At 35.4% G+C, this 15,321-nt stretch overlaps 1 protein-coding gene across 2 annotated transcripts in view; it reads left to right on the forward strand.

The window, feature by feature from the left end:
* Positions 1-15,321, forward strand: part of Fancm (FA complementation group M) — a 66,800-nt gene that overhangs the window by 48,527 nt on the left and 2,952 nt on the right. For both annotated transcript variants that reach the window (XM_076848255.2, XM_076848256.2), the window contains 2 exons: positions 297-854; positions 14,446-14,815. In XM_076848255.2, the coding sequence (XP_076704370.2) occupies positions 297-854; positions 14,446-14,815 (928 nt within the window). The remainder of the gene's footprint in view (positions 1-296; positions 855-14,445; positions 14,816-15,321) is intronic.

Here is a 15,321-nt window from a genome sequence, read left to right on the forward strand (position 1 = left end):
TGTGAGTATACATACATTTATCTCTATGCACACATTTATGGTATAGCACTCATTACATTTTTATTATTGGTTACTTTTCTGGCCACCCTCCCTAGACTATAAATTTCTAGAGGGTAAATCAGTTTTTTATACCCCAAGTTCTTATTTTCCTTTATAAAGAATGTATGAGTATGTGTTAGTTGAATAAATTACTGAGTTAAGGAATATGTGAAATGAACATTCATGTTTAAAAGAATATGTAAATACGTGCTGATTATATGAAATAAATTTTATTTTTATTTGTGTTTTTCTTGTAGATTCCTGAGCAAGATGAAACCTATTTAGAGGACAGTTTTTGTGTTGATGAAGAAGAGTCTTGTAAAAGCCAGTCAAGTGGAGAAGAAGTTTGTGTTGATTTTAACTTAATAACTGATGATTATTTTGCAAATGGGACTAAAAAATATAAAACCAGACGTGCAGTAATGCTAAAGCAAATGAAGATGAAACAAAATTGTGCACGCTCAGAAAAGAAATTATCCAGAATTATTTTACCAGATGATTCAAGTGAAGAGGAAAACAATGTAAATGATAAAAGAGAATCTAGTGTTGTGGGTAACTCAAGCACTGTTAACAAGAATAAACAGGATTTGAATTTAGAGCCTTCTGGATCTTCATTGCAGCTCCAAGTTCTTCATAATACTATAGTAAATCAATCACCAAAGCAGAAACAAAGGACATCACTTAATTCAAAGGATACAGTTTCTGAAATATTGGACTTCAGACCTCAGAGCCAGAATCAAATCAAATCTACCTCACCACCATGCACTACTGTTGCATCACAGAAAGAATGTAGATCATTTCCAACTCAGTTAAAGGTATGGATCAAATTAAAGGAAAAAACCTTCATATGTTTGCCAGAAATGTTTTTCTTGGGTTTATCTTAGTTTTGTTGTTTTTCTGGTTTTTTTTTTTTTTCTTTTTCTCTGTTTTGTTTTAAATAATTAGGTCAAGAAAAATTATCAACAATATTTTGAAGAAAAAAATTTCAAATTAGCAAATCAGATATTAAATTATATTAATAATTCAGAGAATGCTTAAGTTTTAATTTTTAAGTATATTAATAGTTTTCTTAATAGTACTCTGCCAGAAAACTTGATAATTTTATTAAAAAACATGTAGAAAAATAGGGCTTCCTATAAGGTGAAATGAATAGAAATTATGTGTTCAGAACTTGTTACAAGTTTAACTTTTCCCCAAAAGACTGTGGGTACAGAACTTTTTATTAGGCAGAGGGGTGTACAGTCAGTACCTGGTTTCTCCCCTTTATGTTTCTTTTCTTTTTCTTTTTTTTTATTGTTCAAAACATTACAAAGCTCTTGACATATTATATTTCATACATTTGATTCAAATGGATTATGAACTCCCATTTTTACCCCGTATACATATTGCAGAATCACATTGGTTACACATCCACTTTTTTACATACTGCCATACTAGTGTATGTTGTATTCTGCTGCCTTTCCTATCTTCTACTATCCCCCTCCCCTCTCCTCCCCTCCCCTCCACTCCCATCTTCTCTCTCTAACCCATCTACTGTAATTCATTTCTCTCCCTTGTTTTTTTTTCCCCCTTTCCCCTCACTTCCTCTTATATGAAATTTTGTATAACCATGAAGGTCTCCTTCCATTTCCATGCAATTTCCCTTCACTCTCCCTTTCCCTCCTCCCTCTCATCCCTGTTTAATGGTGATCTTCTTCTCATGCTTTTCCTCCCTATTCTGTTCCTAGTTGCTCTCCTTATATCAAAGATGACATTTGGCATTTGTTTTTTAGGGATTGGCTAGCTTCACTTAGCATAACCTGCTCTAGTGCCATCCATTTCCCTGCAAATTCCATGATTTTGTCATTTTATATTGCAGAGTAATACTCCATTGTGTATAAATGCCACATTGTTTTTATCCATTCATCTATTGAAGGGCATCTGGGTTGGTTCCACATTCTAGCTATTGTGAATTGTGCTGCTATGAACATCATTGTAGCAGTATCCCTATAATATGTTCTTTTAAGGTCTTTAGGGAATAGTCCAAGAAGGGGAATAGCTGGGTCAAATGGTGGTTCCATTTCCAGCTTTCCAAGGAATCTCCATACTGCTTTCCAAATTGGCCGCACCAATTTGCAGCCCCACCAGCAATATACAAGTGTACCCTTTTCTCCACATCCTCTCCAGCACTTGTTGTTGTTTGACTTCATAATGGCTGCCAATCTTACTGGAGTGAGATGGTATCTTAGGGTGCATTTGATTTGCATTTCTCTGACTGCTAGAGATGATGAGCATTTTTTCATATATTTGTTGATTGATTGTATTTCCTCCTCTGAGAAGTGTCTGTTCAGGTTCTTGGCCCATTTGTTAATTGGGTTATTTGTCATCTTATTGTTTAATTTTTTGAGTTCTTTGTATACTCTGGATATTAGGGCTCTATCTGAAGTGTGAGGAGTAAAATTTGTTCCCAGGATGTAGGCTCCCTATTTACTTCTCTTATTGTTTCTCTTGCTGAGTAAAAAACTTTTTAGTTTGAGTAAGTCCCAATTGTTGATTCTTGTTGTTAACTCTTGTGCTGTGGGTGTCCTATTAAGGAATTTGGAGCCCAACCCCACAATATGTCGATTGGAGCCAACTTTTTTTTCTATCAGACGCAGAGTCTCTGATTTGATATCAAGCTCCTTGATCCATTTTGAGTTAACTTTTGTGCATGGCGAGAGAAGGGGATTCAGTTACATTTTGTTGCATATGGATTTCCAGTTTTCCCAGCACCATTTGTTGAAGATGCTATCCTTCCTCCATTGCATGCTTTTAGCCCCTTTATCAAATATAAGATAGTTGTAACTTTATGGATTAGTCTCTGTGTCCTCTGTTCTGTACCATTGGTCCACCCGCCTGTTTTGGTACCAGTACCATGCTTTTTTTGTTACTATTGCTCTGTAGTATAGTTTGAAATCTGGTATCGCTATACCGCCTGATTCACATTTTCTGCTTAGAGTTTCTTTTGCTATTCTGGGTCTTTTATTTTTCCATATGAATTTCATGATTGCTTTATCTATTTCTACAAGAAATGCCATTGGAATTTTGATTGGCATTGCATTAAACCTATAGAGTACTTTTGGTAATATCGCCATTTTGATGATGTTAATTATGCCTATCCACGAACAGGGTATATATTTCCATCTTCTAAGATCTTCTTCTATTTCTCTCTTTAGGGTTCTGTAGTTTTCATTGTATAAGTCTTTCACTTCTTTTGTTAGGTTGATTCCCAAGTATTTTATTTTTTTTGAGGATATTGTGAATGGAGTGTTTTCCTCATTTCCATTTCAGAAATTTTGTCACTGATATACAGGAATGCCTTTGATTTATGCGTGTTGATTTTATATCCTGCCACTTTGCTGAATTCATTTATTAGTTCTAGTAGTTTTTTTGTAGACCCTTTTGAGTCTTCTAGGTATAGAATCATGTCTTCCGCAAATAGTGATAATTTAAGTTCTTCTTTTCCTATTTTATGCCTTTAATTTCTTTTGTCTGTCTAATTGCTCTGGCCAGTATTTTGAGAACTATATTGAATAGAAGTGGTGATAGAGGGCATCCCTGTCTTTTTCCAGATTTTAGAGGGAATGCCTTCAATTTTTCTCCATTCAGAATGATGCTAGCCTGAGGCTTAGCATAGATAGCTTTTACAATGTTAAGGTAAGTTCCTGTTATCCCTAGTTTTTCTAGTGTTTTGAACATAAAAGGATGCTGTACTTTGTCGAATGCTTTTTCTGCGTCTATCGAGATGATCATATGGTTCTTATCTTTAAGTCTATTGATATGGTGAATAACATTTATTGATTTCCGCATATTGAACCATCCTTGCATCCCTGGAATGAATCCTACTTGATCATGGTGCACAATTTTTTTGATGTGTTCTTGTATCCGATTTGCCAGAATTTTATTGAGGATTTTTGCATCTAGGTTCATTAGAGATTGGTCTGTAGTTTTCTTTTTTTGAAGTGTCTTTGTCTGGTTTCGGAATCAGGGTGATGTTGGCCTCATAGAATGAATTTGGAAGAGCTCCCTCTTTTTCTATTTCCTGAAATAACTTGAAAAGTATTGGTATTAATTCTTCTTTAAAGGTTTTGTAAAACTCTGCTGTATACCCATTCGGTCCTGGGCTTTTCTTGGTTGGTAGTCTTTTGATTGCTTTTTCTATTTCATCCATTGATATTGGTTTGTTCAAATTGTTCGTATCCGTCTGATTCAGTCTGGGCAAATCATATGACTTAAGAAATTTATCGATGTCTTCACTATCATCTATTTTATTGGAATATAGGTTTTCAAAATAATTTCTAATTGTCTTCTGTATTTCTGTAGCATCCGTTGTGATATTGCCTTTTTCATCCAATATGTTAGTAATTTGAGTTCTCTCTCTTCTTCTCCTTGTTAGCATGGCTAAGGGTCTGTTGATCTTATTTATTTTTTTGAAGAACCAACTTTTAGTTTTGTCAATTTTTTCAGTAGTTTCTTTTATTTCAATTTCGTTGATTTCCGCTCTCATTTTAATTATTTCTTGCCTTCTGCTACATTTGCTGTTGTTTTGCTCTTCCTTTTCTAGGGCTTTGAGATGAAGTGTGAGCTCATTTATTTGTTGTTGTTTTTTTTTTTCTTTTTTTTTTTTGAAGAATGATCTCCAGGCGTTGAATTTTTCTCTTAAAACTGCTTTCATTGTGTCCCATAGATTCCGATATGTTGTGTCTGTATTTTCATTTATCTCTAAGAATTTTTTGATTTCCTCCTTTATGTCTTCTGTAACCCATTGATCATTCAGTAACATATTGTTCATTTTCCATGTGATGTAGGATTTTTCCTTCCTTCTTTTATCATTGATTTCCAGTTTCATTCCATTATGATCAGATAAAATTCATGGTATTATCTCCAACCTTTTATATTTACTGAGGGTTGCCCTATGGCATAATATATGATCTATTTTTGAGAAGGATCCATGTGCTGCTGAGAAAAAGGTATATCCACTTGATGATGGTTGATATATTCTATATATGTCAGTTAAGTCTAGGTTATTGATTGTGTTATTGAGTTCTATAGTTTCTTTATTCAACTTTTGTTTGGAGGATCTGTCCAATGGTGAGAGAGGTGTGTTGAAGTTACCCATAATTATTGTGTTGTGGTCTATTTGATTCTTGAACTTGAGGAGAGTGTGTTTTATGAACGGTCACAGCACCATTATTTGGTGCATAAATATTGATAATTGTTATGTCTTGTTGGTGAATGGTTCCTTTTAACAGTATATAATGTCCTTCCTTATCCCTTTTGATTAACTTAGTCTTGAAGTCGATTTTATTTGATATGAGGATGGCCACCCCTGCTTGCTTACGAGGACTGTGTGCGTGGTATGTTTTTTCCCAACCTTTCACCTTCAGCCTGTGTATGTCTTTTCCAATCAGATGTGTCTCCTGGAGGCAGCATATTGTTGGATTTGTTTTTTTTAATCCATGTTACCAGCCTATGTCGCTTTATTGGTGAGTTTAAGCCATAAATGTTTAGAGTTACTATTGAAATATGGTTTGTACTTCCAGCCATGTTTGATTATTTATCTTTTTTTTAATTTTAATTTGGTTTGTTTTCTCCATGATTAGCTTTCCCCCCAGCCCTCTTGCTTTACTGAGGTACTTCCCACTGTTGGTTTTGGTTATTGTTTTTCATTTCTTCCCTTATATAGTGTTTTGCTCAAGATGCTTTGCAATGCTGGTTTTCTGGCTGCTAATTCTTTTAACTTTTGTTTATCATGAAAGATTTTTATTTTGTTGTCGTACCTGAAGCTTAATTTTGCTGGATACAAAATTCTTGGTTGGCATCCATTGTCTTTCAGTGTTTGAAATACATTGTTCCAGGATCTTCTTGCTTTCAGCGTCTGTGATGAAAAATCCATTGTTAACCTTATTGGTTTACCCCTGAATGTAATCTGCCTCCTTTCTCTTGTAGCTTTTAATATTTTCTCTTTTTTCTGTATATTGGATATCTTCATAACAATGTATCTTGGTGTTGGTCTACTGTGATTTTGTATGCTTGGTATCCTGTATGCATCTACAATTTGTACATCCATTTCCTTTTTTATATCTGGAAAGTTTTCTATAATTATTTCATTCAACAGGTTGCTCATTCCCTTGGTTTGAACCTCTATACCTTCCTCTATCCCGGTTTTTTTATGTTATCCCATATCTCTTGGATTTTTTTCTCATGATTTTTTATCAGCCTTTCTGAATTGGCTGTCCTGCATTGTTTGTACTCCTTTTCTTCCTTGCTTTTTCATGCTGCTCATGTTACTTCTTGTTCTGTTTGACTGCTGAGTTACTATTTACCCTTATAAATTTATTTGGTTTTGTGTGTCTCTGGAGTCTCTCTTTTGTGATGGGAGACTATGACTAGAGATGATGAGTTTTGTTGCACTTTAATGCAGATTCATTCATTTCCTAAACTGTGTACGGATTCTGATGGCATATAGCAGTCTGCGATTTGGTCTTGGGACTTATATTTAGGTCGAATGATATAATGGTATTGAGGTTGGTATCTCTTGGCAACCTTGGAAGGTTGCTCTACTGACGAGGGATAGTAACAGGAGAATGGTCTGGAGTAATTGCGGGTAGCTAGGGACTTGGTAGCACTATATAACGCCTCAGAACATTTACCTATTCATATTTAGTAAATTACACATAAACAGCGTGATGCTTGGGAGGAAAGGTATTAGAAGGGAAGGGAATAAGTCACTAAAGAGAATGAGAGTAAACAGGTAAAATTCAAGGAAAGGGGAATAACGAAATTGAAAAGACAAAAGAAAAAATAGAAAATAAAAAAAGAAAAAAATTTTAAAAAATTATCCAGAAAAATAAAAAATAGAAAAAAATAAAAATAAATAAAAAATAAAAATAAAAGAATTTTTAAAAAACCAAATAATAAAAAAAATTTTTAAAAGTGCAGTCTTCAAGTTCAATTAACTTCTCTTCCAGTAGGTGGAGCTGTGCCCACCGGTACAAGCTTCTTCTCTCAATACGTGGGGATCAATCACTGTGCATCAGCTCCTCCTCCCTGACTGGGCTGGTCTCCAATCCTGAGTGCCTAGGGCCCTTTCTTGTGTCTAGGCACTTCCCCACTTTTCCTCCAGCCAGGCCCTGCTCATCGGTGACACCACAATACTGGCTACATGCCAGGTCTGCTGCTCCCGGGAGTCCTGTTTTCTTGAACAACTGGGCACACTCTCCCTGTTTGCCAGTCCCTCAGACCCTAAGGTTGTGGAGCTTGGGGCTGAGAATCCTCAGCGTATTTTGCTTGCCCTCCGGTAACCACGCCCCCGGTAGCTGGTGCAGGAGACCTCAATTGTCAGCGCTGGTGGGAGCGGTAGCCGGGGGTCCCGCAGTGCTTTTCCCTCAGTCTGATTATCGCGCTCACGGGAGAGCTGGGAGGGGCTCTTGAGGTTTCCCCTCTGTGTGTGGGGGGGGCTAGGGGGTTACACACCTGCCGCTGCTGGTTTCAATGAAGTTATCTCCTCCGCAACATTCTGGTGATGTCAGTTCTCTGCCATGGTGATATCCCATGCGAATGGCGATAGTTCGTTCCCTTTTCCAGGTGACTGATGCAACGGGTGTGTCCTGACCGGCTCTCCCAAGCCCCGTCTCAATCCTGTGGCCACTGCCTATGGAGGCTAGGTTGGTAATAACCTCTGCAGGATCAGGAAAAGCCGACAAGTTGTCTTAGCGGGATTGAGATCGTTTAGTGCTGAGTCACAGCGGTTTGTCTGCAAGATGCAGGCGAATGGGAGCCTGAATTCAGCCGCTCCAGGCTCAGTGTGTGTTCTGAAGGCGCAGATTGTTCACCCCAGATCCACGTCAGCTCAGCATTGCCTAGCACTCCTGGGCAAACAGCATTTCGAAGGTTTAAGACTCCCTATGCCCGTGCAGCTGTAGAGGTCAGAGACTTGATCTCTCCGCACCCGCCACCATGTTTGATCTCCCCCTTTATGTTTCTTTACAGATTGTTGATAAATAGTCCAGTTTTATCTTTTTCCCATCTTTCTTTACTAAAAGAAATACTAAAATCATTTTCAGTTTTTTAGAGTTTATAGTTACAGTATTTTTGCTAAATAGGGGTTGATCATAGTAATAGGAATCCCTTAACTAAGTATTTATTTATTTTTGTATCACCTAGGAATGAGATTGAATGTTGGCTTTTTAAAAAATTAAATTTTTAATTGGCATAAATAGTTTATATTCATTGTGTATAATGTGTTTAGAAATATGTATACATTGTGGAATGGCCAGATTAAACTACTTAAAATTATTTATAATGTTTGTAGTGAGAATAGATATGCAACATATTGTTATTTACTATAGTCACCATCTTATGTAATAGGTATCTTGAACATGTCTTCCTAGGTAGCTAAAATTTTGTATTATTTGGTCTACATCAGGATCTACATCCTTGCCCCACTGCCCTGGTAAATAACATTGTACTCCGTACTTCTTATCAGGATGTTCTAGTCCATTCTAGGCCTTCGCAGCAACATGTCCCATAGTGTCCACATAATTGTTCCCAATCCATAATTGCTTCCAGTTCCAGTTGTGCCCTGCTTTTTTTTTTTACAAAATTATTTCTTGAAGGCATAATTAAGATTAAATTGACTAGATTAAATCCTTGGACTAGACTGGGGAACAAGAAAGTGCTTAGCTTCTTTGAGCTTCAATGTGTTCATTTGTAGTAATAATATAGGAATAGATTGGGTAATGTGTTCACAATACTTTAGGAATCAGGAAGCACTGTCATTTTAGAAAACATTTCAACTTTGTTGTATCCTAACTGAAAATTAGATGTAGGCTAGTAAAACCTTAAGGACTATGAAAAAGTAAAAGTAGATTTTGACAGAAACTTGTTTTAAATTCTTTTCTATTATTTAATAGACATGCATATAGTAGGATGCTTCTTACTTGAAATTAGGAGGGGAAGGAATTCAAGGTAAATTTGAGAAAATGGCAAAAACCTTCAGATATTAAAATATTAACATTTGCTTTCTTACATATTGCAAACAGTATTCCTTGTCTGCATTTGCCTTTTGTTTTTAGTGTTTTTTTGCCATATGAAAACACTTTTTTAATGTAGTTCCTATTGTTTTTTTCTTTATACTTCATGTCTTCAGTCATTTTTAGAAAGCCATACTTACTCTAAGATAATTAAATACTTCCAATATTTTCTTTCAGTTCTCTAGAGGCCAATTCTTCATTACATTTATTTTTATACTTTCTGAAATTAAATATTAAACATATTTTAAAGATTATTTCTGAGTGATTAAGATGTCTATCTTAGTTGAGGATATAAAAAGCCAGAAAGAGTGTTGCTCTCCCACCCTTACACTGACAACAAAAAGCCATATGAACTACAAAATCATAATTTTTCTTGAAACCAGTACAAAGCTGTAAGACAACCATTTTAGGCTGATATATGAGAAAGGACAGCTAGACCTTAAGACAGACTTGCAGGTTTGGGGCAATTATGGAATACCATTAAATATAGTAAGAATTCAGCTAACAAATTAATGAATTGCAAAAGGCAAGGCATTTGCATTAGCATTTAGAATTTCTGTGAGGTGTAAACACAAGGAGGATTTGCAACCACTTTTTAATTCCATAGACTTATCAGTTGGGAATCCTTCCTGGTGCAGGCCTTCGGGAAGTGAGCAGCAGTTACTGTGGAAGAGGCACCAAACCAAACCAACCTTTAAGCCACTGGAGGATACTCTTTGGGGTTTTCTATACATAAGATGATGTCACTACGTAAAGTCATGTGATTAGAGGTAGTTTACATGTTATTTTCCAATTTGGATTTTTTTTTTTTTTTTAAAGATAGAGAGAGGAGAGAGAGAGAGAGAATTTTTTAATATTTATTTTTTAGTTTTTGGCGGACACAACATCTTTGTATGTGGTGCTGAGGATCGAACCCAGGCCGCACGCATGCCAGGCGAGCGCGCTACCGCTTGAGCCACATCCCCAGCCCTGGATTTTTTTTTTTTTTTTTTTCCCTTGCTTGATTGCTTTGGCTAGACTACCAGTTCCATGTTAATAGAAATGTCTAGAGTGGGCATCCTTGTCTTGTTAGCTATAAGAGAAAAGCTGCATGACGTTTGGTTTGGGCTTATCATAAGTCGCCATAATATTTATGTGTGGAAGTTACCTTCTATTCCTGGTTTTGAGTGTTTTTATCATGAAAAGATGTTAGATATTGCCAAAGACTTGTAATGTATCAATTGAGATGATTGTGGGTGTGTTCTTCATTCTATTAATGTGGTGTATTGATTTTCATATATTGAACTACCTTTGCCTTCCTAGTATAAATCTCCCTTGGTCATGGAGTATAATTCTTTTAAAAAGCTTCTGAATTTGATTTGATAGTATTTTGATGAGGATTTTGCATTAATATTCTGAAGAGATTCTGATCTGTGGTTTCATATAGTATCTTTGTCTGGCTTCCGTATTAGGATCGTGCTGACTTAATAGAATAAATTAAGAAGTCCTTTCTCTTATTTTTTGGGAAGGGCTTAAAAAGGTTGGTGTTGATTCTTCTTTAAATGTTTGGTAGAATTAATCAACAAAGCCATCTGCTTCTAGACTTTTCTTTGTTGAGAAGTTTTTTAAATTACTAATTTAATCTCTCCTTCTATTGATCCAATCAGGTGCTCTGTTTATTCTTTTTTTTCCCCCCTCTGTTCTTGCATCAGTTCCATCAATGTATGTGTTTCTAGGAGTTTGTCCATTATCATATAAATCATCCAGTTTGTTGGCATATGTTATTTTCTTTTTTAAAATATTTTATTTTATTTTTTTAGTTTTAGGTGGACACAATATCTTTATTTTTACATGGTGCTGAGAATCGAACCCAGTGCCTTACGCATGCTGGGCGAGCGCACTACCACTTGAGCCACATCCCTGGCTCCAGTTGGCATATGTTATTTTCATTGTATTCTTTTATAATCCTTTTTAGTTCTATAAAACTTGAAGTAATATCCCCGTTTGTTGCTACTTTTAGTAATTTGAGTCTTCTGTTTGGCCTTGTAGTATAGTTTGTAAAGGAAAGGAAGGCTCAGTACTAGATACTTCCCCTTCAGTATTAGAACAATAGTTTCTTTACCAGCATCTCTCAGTAGTTTATGTATTTTTTTAACATTATAGACTCATGAACTTTCAACCATTAGAGGTTGTTTTGATGTCCCAAATTTGGCCATTGAGACCCTTCTTCCACATATCTCCTACGTGCTTTGATAGGGCCCTGGTAGTCTTTGATCTTTTTTTTTTTTTTCTTTTGTATTTGGGAGTTGAACCCCAGGGGCATTTTATTGCAGAGTTCCATCACTAGTCATTTTTTATTTTGAGAAAGCATATACAAAGAAGTCTTGCTTGTGCTTGTGTGCCTTTCACCCTGTTTTCTCCCTTGTACAACTGTAATATTTAAGTATGTATATTAAATATACATATTTAAAAATTTTTTTAGTTGTAGATGGACATACTACATTTATTTTAATTATTATGTGGTGCTAAGGATCAAACCCAGTGCCTTACACATGCCAGGTAAGCATTCCACCATTGAGCCACAGCCCCACCTCAAACATAAATATTTTTTTATTTTATATATATATATATATATATATATATATATATATATATATATATAATATAATATATATTTATAATATAATATAATAATATATATATTTATAATATAATATAACATTTATTTATAATATTTTAGTTTTTCCATTTTTTGAAATATTATATATGAATCTCCTTTAAATAGATGATAGCATTCATTTTTCTCCACCTTGTTTTTTCACTTAAATATATATATCCTAGGATTTACTTTATAGTAATATATAGATATATTTCCTTATTACTCTATATACTTGCATATACAATTATTCTATATACTTGCATATACCTAAATATACAGTTCATATTTAGGTTGTTTCTAATCTTTCACTCTTGTAAATACTCCTGTATCAAATAGCTGTGTGTATATCTTCTTGTATTCTGACAGTACTGCTTTGGGGTGGATTCTTGGAAATGAGGTTTCTGAAAAGGTAAATGCAGATATAATGGTGCCAGATATTGCTAACTTCTCCATTGGGGTTTTACTGTTGTTTTTTTTTTTTTTTTTTTTCCTTTCCACCAGCAATGTAAAAGAATTCCTGATTCTTCCAGATCCTCATTAATAGAGAATGTTATCAATATAGTGAGAAATGGTGTTTTCATGTGTCATTTCAAGTTGTCATTTTTCTTATTATAGCACCATTTTCATAGTATGTGTATTTATTTATTTGATGTGGTGCTGAGGATCAAACCCAGTGCCTCTCATGTGCTAGGCAAGTACTGTACCACAGAGTTACCACCCCAGCCCTCATTTTTCATTTTTTTAAAATTTGAGACAGGGTCTTGGTGAATTAGCTAGGTGCTTGCTAAATTGCTAAAGGCTTTGAACTTGCAATCTTTCCTGTCTCAGTCTCCCGAGTTTCTGGGATTACAGGCATGCATCACTACACCCAGCCCTTTATTTTATTTATTTTTATATGGTGCTAAGGATAGAACCAGAGCCTCACCAGTGCTAGGCAAGTGACATACCACTGAGCTACAACCTCAGCCCCTGCATTTCTTTTCTGAGCGCGTTTTAAATTGTTTGAGGTTTGTGTGTATTGTGTACAGGATTTTGGTACAGGCTTACAGGACTGAAGGGCTAGTTTGTGACTACTGGTTCTGATAGGATTTTCCCCTCCTTTTCAGATGTCAAGATTGACTGTTTTTTTCTTTCTGCTTTTGTGGAATAGATTTTATTTCTTACTAAGCATTTATACTGTTTAACTGTGTTTTGGGTAGGTGTTTGGACAGCTAGTACTATGCATCTTTTTCATGTAGTGTCTCTGAAAAGAAAAGGTAATGGTCCACAGGATTTGGTAGAATTTTTCTAAGGGAATCTGGGTTTGTTCTGCCTTAATCAACTTGTAGAACTCTTTTTTTTTTTTTTTGGTATTGGGGATTGAACTTGGGCATTCCACCACTGAACCATGTTCGCAGTCCTGTTTTGTATTTTATTTAAAGACAAGGTCTCACTGAGTTGCTTAGCGCCTCACCATTGCTGAGACTGGCTTTGAACTTGGGATCCGGGCTGGGGATGTGGCTCAAGCTGTAGCGCGCTCATCTGGCATGCATGCGGCCCGGGTTTGATCCTCAGCATCACATACCAACAAAGATGTTGTGTCCGCCGATAACTAAAAAATAAATATTAAAATTCGATAACTAAAAAGTAAACATTAAAATTCTCTCTCTCTCTCTCTTTAAAAAAAAAAAGAAAAAAAGAACTTGGGATCCTCCTGCCTGAGCATCCCCAGCTGCTGGGATTAGAGGTGTGTGCCACTGTGCCCAGCCTAACTTTTGTTTTTCACTTCTGTGCGTTCCTTACTTGCTTTTCAGCCAGTTAAGCATTTTAATTTTTTCTTCCCCCCAGTGCTGGGGATTGAACCCAGGACCTCAAGCACGCTATGCATGTGCTCTACCAAAGAGCCTTCATCTCTAGCCCTTAATTATCTTTTAAAATATGTTATTTAGAATTTAGCTCAGTGGCATTGTACTTGCCTAGCATACATGAAGTCTTGGATTCTTTACCCAGCACAGCACTATAACAAAACAATGTTATTTAGGAGATTTAATTGTTTTCAGATAAGACACTTTTTGGTTATCAAAATCTCCCAGTTATTTTTCAATGATCTCTTGTCTAATTTTCTTATTATTTGAGATAAACTCAAATCTGCTTTCAGGTTATTATTTAATCTTTTTTTTTTTTTTAAATCTCTAGCTAGGCTAAAATTTAGAACAACTTTACTTTTAAAAACTTATTTTCCTTTCCTATTCATTGTTTAGACTTTCTCCTACTTTAATTAGATCTTATTGCTCTTGGCTTTTGTTTTTAATTATAGCCTTACGATGTTTTTTGAGTTGTAAAAATGATGGGAGGGGAGGGGAGGGGAGGGGGCATAGTAGAGGATAGGAAAGGTAGCAGAATACAACAGTTACTAATATGGCATTATGTAAAAATGTGGATGTGTAACCGATGTGATTCTGCAATCTGTATTTGGGGTAAAAATGGGAGTTCATAACCCACTTGAATCTAATGTATGAAATATGATATGTCAAGAGCTTTGTAATGTTTTGAACAACCAATAAAAAATAAATAAATAAGTAAAAATGGGGACTTGTTCTTTAATTAGTCACATTAGACTTGTTGAAGGAAAAGACCTGAACATTATCAGTAAGAAGAATCAGCATGAGGTGTGAAAAGTATGTGACACTAATACATATTTAACCAGATTGTGATCAGTGTTTTCTCTTCTTTCAGGTTTGTAGTACTTTGCAGGATTCTAGAATTTCATATGGTTTCAGTTCAAGACCACATTTGACTGAGATGCATAGTTCTCTTAAAATTCCACAGGAAGGAAAAAGAACTTGTATTCTTGTAGACAGTCGTGAAATCACTTCTGGTGTAGAAGTTATTTCTTCCTTAAGAGCAATCCATGGGTTTCAAGTAGAGGTATGTCCTCTTAATGGCTGTGATTACATTGTGAGTAATCGCATGGTGGTGGAAAGGAAGTCTCAATCTGAGATGTTAAATACTGTCAATAAGAACAAGCTCATCGAGCAGATCCAACACCTACAGAACATGTTTGAAAGAATATGTGTGATTGTGGAAAAAGACAGAGAAAAAACAGGTTTGTATTTTAAAATATTTGTTTAGGAGCCTGAATAGGAACTTGACTATTTATTATTCTACTGTCAAGCAATAGAAAACTATTAAAATATAAATACTTAACTCGATGAATGTCATTTCACATTTTAATGCCATTATGTTTATCATCAGTTGTTGTAATTAAATGAAACCTATGAGAACTGAAGGCAAGTAAAGTCAATCATGACTTCAAGAATCTGAGAGAGGAGGGCCTTAAATAAAGCAGCAGTGGAGAACAGAAGTAGGATCAAAGAGATGCTTAAGAGTCAGGATTTGTAGGAGTTGGTTGGAAGAGTTGAGAATTACTCTTACTTGACCAACTTCTTGGTTACTGGCCAGTTAGGTAATGGTGCTGTTTATTGCAATATGATTATAAGAAAAGCAGCAGATTTAACTGCTCAAGAACTCAACTTTGAATGAACATGAAGATTAACTTTGCAATTGGTCATTGAAATGGGTGCTAAGATAAATTTGGAAATGTCAAATTGG

Source organism: Callospermophilus lateralis, chromosome 3 (assembly GCF_048772815.1).
Source record: "Callospermophilus lateralis isolate mCalLat2 chromosome 3, mCalLat2.hap1, whole genome shotgun sequence".
In the NCBI taxonomy this organism is placed as follows: domain Eukaryota; kingdom Metazoa; phylum Chordata; class Mammalia; order Rodentia; family Sciuridae; genus Callospermophilus; species Callospermophilus lateralis.